The sequence below is a fragment of the Eleutherodactylus coqui genome, chromosome 7 (assembly GCF_035609145.1).
Source record: "Eleutherodactylus coqui strain aEleCoq1 chromosome 7, aEleCoq1.hap1, whole genome shotgun sequence".
In the NCBI taxonomy this organism is placed as follows: domain Eukaryota; kingdom Metazoa; phylum Chordata; class Amphibia; order Anura; family Eleutherodactylidae; genus Eleutherodactylus; species Eleutherodactylus coqui.
In genome coordinates this window covers 119,887,834-119,898,879 of record NC_089843.1, presented here as the reverse complement: position 1 = coordinate 119,898,879, position 11,046 = coordinate 119,887,834, and the positions used below count along the sequence as shown (strand labels likewise).

At 36.5% G+C, this 11,046-nt stretch overlaps 1 protein-coding gene across 4 annotated transcripts in view; it reads left to right on the top strand.

Annotated features, from left to right (window-relative positions):
• The window catches only part of GRIA2 (glutamate ionotropic receptor AMPA type subunit 2), a 190,886-nt gene extending 181,759 nt beyond the window's left edge, over positions 1 to 9,127 (top strand). For 2 of the 4 annotated variants that reach the window (XM_066573594.1, XM_066573593.1), the window contains exons 15-16: positions 1 to 76; positions 8,159 to 8,286. The exon at positions 1 to 76 is cut by the window's left edge and continues 173 nt beyond it. In XM_066573594.1, coding sequence (XP_066429691.1) covers positions 1 to 73 — 73 coding nt within the window. In that variant the 3' untranslated portion in view covers positions 74 to 76; positions 8,159 to 8,286. Of the gene's footprint in view, positions 77 to 8,158 lie in introns of all 4 variants that reach the window. The other 2 variants (XM_066573595.1, XM_066573596.1) reach the window with 1 other exon arrangement.
• The last annotated feature ends 1,919 nt before the right edge of the window (positions 9,128 to 11,046 follow it).

Genomic DNA, 11,046 nt, shown 5'->3' with positions numbered 1-11,046 from the left:
GCAGAATTCACAGAATTTTGCAACTTATAAGGAAGGTTACAACGTATATGGAATCGAAAGTGTAAAAATTTAGGGGGTAGGAATGAGGTTCTTATACAACTTTTAAGTGCACGCTTGACTTCATCCCTGTGCCTTTAAGTTGTCATTTGGTGGCACTGGGTACTAGCCATAGCCATAAACAGATTTTTGTACTATCATTCATTGTGGAAACCATGATGGTGTAACATTCACTGGGGTATATTTACAAAAGAGTTTACAGGGAGTATTAATATACATCTAGGAAATTATCCCTTAAAAACTTACACACGTATGTGTATCCTGTATCCATGATGATAAAGTATTGAACGATCTTTCAAAAAATTTACACATTACATATACTATACTTGAAGGTACCACTGACTAAATGGATATCACAACTAATAAATTACTTTATCATGAGTTTGAAAATATTAAGGTCAGCTAATTTCTCAATTTAGCTCATATTTTAGTCAGTATTTAAATGCATATTTAAATGGACTACTTGGAGGAGGTTGCTAGGGATAGCTTGGATCTGGAAGGTGTTGACAATAGAAGAGAGACTCTTGTTGTGATACTGGTCACTGGTATTCTGCATCATAATGCAAAAAAGAAGAGTTGGGAGAGTGGGTTAGAAAAAGGTTTAAGGGGGTGTTCACACAAAGCGGAATCAGTGTGGATTTTTTTCAGCTAAAAATCCACACCAAAATCCACATAAAATTCATCTGATTTTGACACGGATTTGGGGGCGGAGCCACAGTAGACTTAACTCCTTTAAATGAAAGAGTGAAATTTGCTATGAATTCAAGTCAAAATCCATATCAAATGGTGCACATTTTGACATGGCTTGTGGTGAGGTCCACACCAAAATCCACAACATGTGAACATTCCCATACATGTCTCTTACTTCTAGTTCTGGACACTTGAAAGTAATCGACTTATAGAAAAGTGCATTAACAAACTCAATATACTGTATATAACTCTTTTTACCATGACAAGTACCAAATATAGAAGTATTAATCTTTTCATGTTGCTTATATAGTGCCAGCATATCTCACAGCACTGTACAGATCATAATTATCTACATCAAATTGGTTAACCTGTACTTGTGTTTTTTATTGTGGAAGGAAAGTATTACTAGACGAAAAATCATGGAAACTGCAAATTTTAGACCTAGCCCCATTTGGATTTCCCCTTAGAAAGCCAGTTTTGTAAGGCAACAATGTTAACCATTAAGCCACATTGCTGTCCATATTTACTCAATAACCGATGAACACAAGGCAACCGACCCAAAGTAAATAAATTAAAGGCAAAATTCACTGATTTCAGTGGCACACGGAAATAAGTGCTCCCCATAAAACATTTACTATTTCCAAAAAGAGCTGTACTGAGAATTTGGTCAGTTTGTTACATCCTGCTGTATACATAGGAGCAACATTTTTTAAAGAATGACAAGCAGAAGATAAGAGTCAAGCTCCCGTCTGCCAGCTTTTAAATAGATTTTCTTGGCAACTTTAGCTTCCCCTTAAGACAGATAGGATAGAGCTGAAAAAAGCCAAGGTCCATATACTGCTCGGGACTCTGGGAATATCAAGTAGATTGCTTTATAAAGTAGAAGTTTCTTGGGAGCACATTATTTAAACCAATTATTATGTGTAGCGCTGCAGAAAAGTTGTAATATCTATGTGAGGGAATTAAACTGTTCCCTACTAATCTGCTTAATAATTAATATTCTCCAATGAACATAACCAGTCTATATGGATTATGTTTTACTTTAGCTGGCACTTATTTGATCCCATCAATTAACTGGCCATACAAATACATTCAATGTAAAAAAAAGTAATATTTGTATCTTTATAGAAATGTTTGTGACTTTAAGCCTACTGCTACTCATTCTCAGATGACTACATCCAAATTCTATATTAAAAAGTTAAAGGTTTCTCTAGTAATGGATAATTCCACATTTTATTTTGGAGTTTGAGTGGTTAAGACAATAGTTTAAAACTAAAGATTTGGGGTATGTATGTCATGATGGGAACAGGTGGTCTAATAAGGAGTTGTACAAAAGGAATAGCTTGCATCCATCACATAAAGTTACAGAAGTACTCAGTGGGGAGCTCAACAGTTTATTTGGACAGATATTTAAACAAAATGCAGACAGACATTTTATATATGGTGATGATTTCTGGCCCTAACCAACCATGGCAATGCGGTTGGTTGGTATGCAAAATTCAGTTGATATTGGTAAAAATTAAAAAAAAATGTAATAGTAATGTTCTTCAAATCATTTGTAGTAATGTTCATACACTAAGCAATATGCCCCTTGTCAGTTAATGATTATCATATCTAGAGATAAGCTGGATGTGGCTGAGGTAACAGAGACATGGTTCCCAGATTGTAATAACTGGGAGATAGCCATGGCTGGATACATGTTGTACAGGAAAGTCAGAGTAAAAAGAAGAAGGGGGCAGGAGTAGCTACTTATGTCACCAATTGTCTTAAATAAGCAGTGATTCAAAATACTAACAAACACCTAGAAGCTCTTAGAGTATGTCCACATGACAGAACCTGGCACATTGGATTCTGTCTCTAAAACCACAGTAGAAATCTACAGATAAGCCACATATTTCTGCTATATATTTTGCTGCAGATTCACATGAAATGTAGTCCCATTTATGGGCAAAATCCAGTTGCAGAATTTCCAACACGATTCCGAGAAGAAGTGGCATGTCACTTAGGTAGTAAGAACTTTCTACAATAACCTGTTGGTTAATGAAATTACTAAAATGGCAATAAAAAGAGATATTGTAGTTATGGAGAAAAAACATATCATACATCCATCGGCAGAAAAATGGCGGCTTTTTTTTATAGTTTCCATAATATCCAACAACAAACAAGACAGCTAATGCTTACATATTTCAGGCCAACACAGCCCTTAGTCATAGCAATGCTGTTGCTATAACTAAGGGCTATATTGGCCTGAAAAGTGTAAATGTCAGCTGTTTTGTAGGATCATATGACACCTGTAATAAAGCTGTGATTTTACTGGTTATGGATGCTGAATACGTGTGCCTCCCTGTATATCTGTGTATCCCTCATATGAAGTCATGGTGAGCTGGCCTTTTTTTTTTAAGTATTTGACTTTTTAATTATGAATGACTTCAACATGCCCGAGGTTGATTGGAATAGGCCTAGTGCATTTACATGTAAAAGTAGGAATATAATAAAGTCACTTATCTAAAGCAAATCTAAAACAGCTTGTTAAGTTGTCAACCAGGGTAGAAAACATTCTAGATTTAGACTTTACAAATGGCATCTGGTGTCTGAGCTTAAGGTGAAAGAAATGTAGCTTCTAGTGGCCGCCGATGTTTATTGTTTGACACATACATTATAACTAGCACTATAAGCAAAGAATTAGATTTCAGAAACACAAATTTCTTAGAAATTGCTAAGTATTAAAAAAAATAATTAAAAGGATGGAATAAAAAAGTAGGTACAAGTGCCTGGTGGACACCATTAGGAGTGGCCATCATAAGAATAACCAAATTATATGTAAAAAAAAATGGGCAAATGTAAAAGTAAATCACAACAAGGGAGAAAAGCTGCTACTTGAGAACACTTCTTTTATTCTCCCCTTTATTCTAAAAAATCCATAAAGTTACAAATGGTAGGTACCGTGTAACACCATATCTATGCTTAGATGCGTATAAAAAGACACTTCTTTCTTGATCCCAAAAATGAAATTAGAATGGAAATAAACATTTTCGTTATCTCCTCATTGATTTCAATGGATTTTCAAAAAATGGAATGCTTTCATTCTGATTCTATTCCATTAGGTTTCTTTTTTTAAAATTGAAACAAATTGAAATTGCGCAGTCTCCAGTGCTGTTTGTTCTGGTTAAAAAAATAAATGGAAACCTGATGGAATAGAAGCAAACTGAAAATATTCTATTTTTTTAAAACCCACTGAAATTAATTGGAGAAAAAATGGAAATGTTGAATCTTGTATTTCTGCTCTAAAAATGGAAAAGAGAAATTAATCGTGACTAAAAGCTGTAATGCAGATTTGAATGGGTGCTCAGTAATATCGTAAAAGAAAATAAGTGTCTATAAAAGGTAAGAAAAACAGAATTGTAGCTGACAGCTGCACAAAACTACATAAAAGGAGGAAAATATATATTTTTAATGCTACTAAAGCACAAAAGAAGAAATTTCTACATTTATAAAAGAGGAGATAAAGCATTTTTTTAGGTATATTAGTGACAGAAAGAAGGAAAACTGGAATCACAAAAGTTAGAAATGTGGGAAAGAACTATATTGTTAGGGATAAGGCTGTCGTGGGCCATTTGAATAGCTACTTTTGCTCAGTATCTTCAGAAGGTTGCTTTCAAATCATAATATGTTTGCACATGGTATTACCTCTCACTGTAAGGGTCTAGATGCATTTTCATTAGAGGCTAATATTTTAGGTGAACTTAAAGGGGTTGTCAAAGATAAGGAAACACTTGTTAAGGGGTCCTCCATGCATTAAATAAAAAATCAGCAGTTGTTCACCTCTCCTCACTCCCCGATTTTATCCCGTAAACCTGCTGTAGCAGCCAATGACAACGCTTAGCGATGATCAGTGAGCGCTGCCATTGGCTGCTGCAGCTTGTTTGTAGATGGGCTCTGCATGTAGAGTGATGTTATAGGAAGATCAGAGCCAGTTGCGAAGGATGGGGGGAGCATGAAGGTTTGAGTAACCGCTAATTTTTTATTTTAATGCATGGGGGACCACTTAACAAAGGTTTCCCTAATTCAGACAATGCTTTTAAGTGTTCAAAGTTAAATCAAGCAATGGGTCCATATGGCATCCACACTAGAGTTCTTAAATAACTTAGTTTGGATTGTTGCATCTCTCACTGATTTTTTTTAACCAGTCCCTTTTAACTGGTGATGTTTCTGATGATTGGAGAATGGCTAGCATTGTACCCATCTATAAGATGAGTAGTAGAGAAGAAAAACGTAACTAAGCCAGATAGCTTAATATGTGTAGCAGTAAAATAATGGAAACTCTCCTGAAGAAAGAAGCTAATTGGCCACTTGAAAACCAAAAACTTGTTGGATCCTAAACACCTTAAATGTATTGAAAGCAGATCATGTCAAACTAATTTCAATGATTTCTTTGACTATGTCACAAAAGTCTTGGATGAAGGTGGTTCCAGGGAATCACCTATCTGGATTTCAGTTACGCTTGTGTTACAGTTCCACATTCCAGTTATTGAACACTTGACTTAATCCTTAGATTGGTAAATAGATTTTCAGTTGGCTAAAGGACAGATAGAGTGCTATTGTGAACTGTGTATTCTCTAAACAGAGAGTGGTTACAAGTGGTGGCCACTAAGTTCTGTCCTGGGTCCAGTTTTTTAAATATATTTATAGGTGACATAAGAGAAGATTTAGCTATTTGTTGCTGTCACAAAAGTGTGTAATAATCCACTGGAAAGGGATAAAATCTATACAAAATCACTGAAAAGTGGCCATACGTACTGATACAGTAGTACGTTGGCAGCTACAAATGCCAATTCCCAACAGCATGCAGAAAGGCAAAATGCTGCATAGGAGAGGGAACAGTTGCAAAATACTGATGAACAAGCACTTGTACACCTGCTCTTATAATATAGAATCCCCCATATTGACATTGCACAAACTATTTGTTTACTCTGCCCATGTTTTAGGCGAAAAAATATTAAAATGCCCCATATACAGGGCAATAATGTCATAATTGTTTTTTTATTTGGCTATGCACTATGCATGTGTCATAAATGAAAAAAATGCAAACTACTGAGTATATAGAGAAGCAAAATGACACATTCTTGAAAGGTGGGATAACACATAGGAAGACTTTTGGATCACTGTGTAAATTAGAGCTCTTTCACACGGGCATGAGAGGTGCGCACAGAAAGCGCTTCTATAGAAACCAAAGAAGCGTTCACATGGACGATTGTTAGATGCATGGAATCAGCGCATCTAACAAAAATAGGACATGTGAGTGCAAACTCACATGGCAGCTCCGAGATGCGAGCAAAGATAGGACCAGTCCTATCTTTGGTGCATGCTTTTCATACACTCCTATGGGAGCTTGAAAGCACGCAGCCCGCACCTCGTATTGTGTGAACAGACTACTTCAAGTAGCTTGAATTAGTCCATTCACGCGATCTTTAGAGCAGTGTAGCCATGAGCTATGCACGTGGCTACGCTGCGGGCTGACTACGCTTGTGTGAAAGAGCCCTTAAACAAGACACACTCTGGGTGGAATTTATTATGCAATCTGCCCTTTTTTTTCTGGCATAGAAAAAAATCTCAGATTCTGGCACAATTTTTTTGGAATTTTTTTTAGATTTTATACAGTCCTCCCCACTTTTTAAAACGTGGGCGGGGATTATTGGAAGAAAGAGGGGCCTCCTGCAGCTCAACAAATTTATAATTTATGGCAAAAATTAGTGTTAGTCATAGCTCTGATCCTTGCCAACTAGGTTTCATTTTCTGGTACATGGATGAACCAAATTTAATAACAAGTGTGCACCTCTTCATATATTTGTTGCATCTTATGATGCAGTCTTAATAACTTTTCCCCTTGTGTTTGGGATTAATATATAAGGAATGGTAAATGGCTGGCTGGATATCTGTGTTTGGAATTAAAAACAAGGTAGCAAATAGAGAGAAGTATTATATGTCTCACTGCAGAACACTGAACTGCTATGTCCTGTACAGATCCCAATCCACATGTTCAAGGGTACTCAAATACCAGTACACTGACCTATCTTAATGAGCTTGTCTCTTGCGCTAAATTATCTACAGCTGTAGGCAAATCTGAAAATGTTCTTCTTTCACCATACAATTAGTAGTGTGCAATTTCTCTGGGAATCTTAATTATATTTCATAGCTTTTTGCCTTTTTTATATTAGGTATGTTCATCATTACACTCTTTGATTACTCTCAGAGTAATCTGTAACATCATAAAATGAATCATATGACCTGCTGGAGTGTAGAGTACTCATTCTCCAGCAGATGAAATGATGAACAAATCAAGCAGCAGCAGGCAGATCAAACACTGTTTATAGCAGATTTAACCTAGGAATTGGGAATTATTTGTCCATTAATAGCAATAAGCTGAACTTTAATGTTCACTTGGTAAATTAAAAAATATGCAGTAAAGCAGCAAAATACTTTAACTTATACATGATTCTATATTCCTTGCTTATGAATAATCATCGGACTGAGAAATGCATCTGAGTGGTACATCTGTGCTGCTTTTACATCCATTTCAATGCTGCACAACTGTCTGCAGGATAAATTGGATCAGAGCTATTGCACTGGGTGCCACCGTTTGGATGCTCTGCCTTCAACCTTGCTCTTGGATGGGGCACAGCAAGCACACTCTGAGTACGCTCTGTGAGGTGTGCTCCAGTAATGAAGAAGAGTCAGAGCATGAACTCCAAAAATGCTCCTGGCAATGATGAACATGATTTCTGCACTCTGAACATACTCGGAGTTCAATGCCAAATATGCCTATTATCATGTACATCAATTTTGTAATTGCTTAACATTTGTGAACTTGAAGTTAATTGTATATGCAAACAAATATATGCTATACAAATTCATCCATACATAGTCAAAAATAAGTAAAGGTAAGGCTCTATTATCCTCTATCCAATTCAGTATCTTTCTTGTGATTCAGACTGTGGACTAGAGAAAAATGAGACTTCTCTAACCAAAAGGTCATCCCACTGTATGAAGTTATCTGTAGACATCTGAAGTCTAGTTCTACAGTTACAATGATGACATTGGGGATATTTTTTTCATCTGTTACTTACTTTTCCAAATTAGTCATGTTGGTAAGTCAAGCTATTATATTCAACAAGATAATCTTGGTAAATCTACCCCAGTGTATTTAGCATACACACTCAAACACATTTGAATGTTCAGAAAACTAACAACATAACATTTCTCTAGTGGCTTCTAACCATTTTCAGTGTGCTTAAAAATATTGTGACTAGCTTTTTGTTCTATTGCCATTGTGTTTTATCCAAGCAAAAAATCTTCTATATTTCACTTCATTGCATGAATATGTTACATTCTTTGTTTTCCCTTTACATTTAAGATATCCTTCAGTGATGTCATGAGGAACAAGGCAAGGCTGTCAATTACAGGAAGTGCTGGGGAAAATGGACGTGTTCTAACACCAGAATTTCCAAAAGCAGTGCATGCAGTGAGTCCTGGCATGAGAATGAATGTCAGTGTGACTGATCTCTCGTGATTGATAAGAACCTTTTGAGTGCCTTACACAATGGTCTTTCTTGTGCGTTTATTGTCAACGTGGTGAAAGAGGCATCCAATATCTTGAAGACTTTTTATTTTCTGAAAAAGAATTCTATCATCTATGTGGATTTCATCTTGAATAACAAAATGGATGCTTGGCTGGAAATAAAAGGGAAACAAAAATCTAAAGCATAAACACAACTCAATTTTCTACATTTATTCAAGATGAAGCTTGACTGACATGCACAGCTAAAATTGGAAGATCTGTTTAATCTGACTTAAATCGCTGTACAGGCAACACACCAGTTTCTGAAGCCACCGTTGTTAGTCTCTTGATTCATATGACTTAAGCACACTTGACATCAACTGCATCAAGATGTGACATTTTATAAGATAAAAAAAGAGAAAAATAAAACATTAAACATGGAAAAAATATTTTTTGGTATTTTCAAAAAAAAGGAAACAATGGCTTTTCAATAAATTGCTTCCATTCTGGTTGTATATATATATAAAAATACTATAAGAGGAACATAAGGGTTACATCAATAGATGCATATTTTCAAAGCCAAATATACATTTGCTGAAGAGAAAAGAAGCCTATATAAAACAATGGGGTTGTGTAACAAAGTATTATTATTATTGATAAAAGCAAATCAGTTCTGTATATTCTAATCTTTACAATCGATGTTACATTCAGAACACTTGATAATGCTCAGTACTGAAAATAAAACTTTTTTTTTGTTTCCTATGATTTTATCTCCAGAATGAGCTTTTACCATTGGAGTTTGACCAGTTTAACTTCTGTCTCGAGTTTTTTTATCAAACCGTTTTCAAAAGCATCATAATGTAATGAGGGAAAACCAAGAAAGTTTGATTTATTGTACTTATGTTAAGCAATGACATGCACCAAAATGATATCACCCTTCTTGACATTGCTTTAAACACCTGGAACTCCTCACCTTGCTGGAACCCCCGTGCCTATTGTATAAACACAGGAAGTCACTCTTTTTGTTAATAATGTAGTTAAACATTGATGATGGAACTGTTGCAGTAATTTCATTTGGTCAGTGACTTGAAACTGATATTGGATTTGAGACTTTTATTCATAAAAGATTAGAAATTTTCAACAATTTTCCTCAAGTCAAATGTAGAAAGGTGATATTCAGTAACCTTCTCATACCTTAATTATTGATTTAATAATTATGTAAAATGGAACCTATCATCATCAGAAAAGGGCGTTTTAAATCAGAAATTATATTCATTCAATTATATTCAACAACTTTCTGTGCAGTTTTTGCCTACATTTTTATGTGAATTTCAATATTTAAGAAATGCTGAAATATTGCAACAGTCACACAATGGGCTGACACTTTCTGTTCTGCAGAGATCACATGTGAATATCATTATCATCACAGGCAAGATTATAAGGAAGAGTAACAGTTTTATTTGGATAGCTTTTTAAACCCATAGCTGCAAGTTTTGGTCTCTGTTAGAGATGAGCATCGCGAGTATACTTGCTAAGGCACATTACTCAAGCGGGTAGGGCCTTAGCCGAGTATCTCCCCGCTCGTCTCTAAAGATTCGGGGGCCAGTGGCAGTGACAGGTGAGTTGCGGCGGGGAGTAGGGGGGATCGGGGGGGGAGAGAGATCTCCCCTCCGTTCCTCCCCGCTCTCCCCCGGCGTTCCCCACCCACCACCGGCCCCCGAATCTTTAGAGACGAGCGGGGAGATACTCGGCTAAGGCACTACTCACTCGAGTAATGTGCCTTAGCGAGTATACTCGCTCATCTCTAGTCTCTGTTTTAGCAAGTGTCTTCCTATTTTCCGGCATTTTGGCTGGGTAGAAAAGTGTAGTTGACTATGCTTTTCTGTCCGGCCAAAGTGCTATTATCAAATGGATGCCTGTTATAACAGAAACTAAAGCTTGAAGCTTTAGCCTCCTTTTTAGCAATCAAAGCCTATGGTTCTGTCCAGGGTTCCAGATTCTGGTTTAGGCTGGACAAAGCCTTGGGATGCATCTCCATAACGAGATATAAAACACAATCTAAATGTAGACATATACAGCTGGATGTAGATAACACAAGTTCAACCATAGAAAATAAGTGATGGGGACAATTCACAAAGTCCCGTGGAAGTCAATAGATTGTAACTACTGCACTGAACTGCTGTCTACCACTCAAAGCAGTAACTCAAGCAAGATGGCTGTTCCCATAATCATGTACAAAATTTGAAATAAAAATACAATTGGAAAATAAATTAGCCAAATGAGTGTTTCAGAATATAATTTTTATTAGAAAAGAGTTAAGTTGTATTTTCTTATTTGAAGAGAACACGTTCCTAGGCCTTTTTCCCACGAGTGTATATCGGCCCGCTGTTTTCACAGTTGGACGATATACTCTACTATCTGTGGCGTTAAAGCTCCTTAATGGGCGCACAAATCTAATGTTTGTGCACCCATTCACACAGCATGGACCACGGCGCATATACATCGAGGCCACCATGCCTTCACCCCTTTCCCCTCCCTACTCCTCGCAGGCTCACCTCTTCTCTCCTCCCCACTCATTCTTTGAGAATATGGCCATGTGATCTGATGCATTGGAATCCAATGCATCAGATCACAGCGTATATCGGCCAGCCATGAAAACAGCTGGCCGATATACGCTCGTGGGAATAAGCCCTTATGCTGTAACTGGTAAATATGTGACTTTTTTTAAATTCACTTTTTTTTTT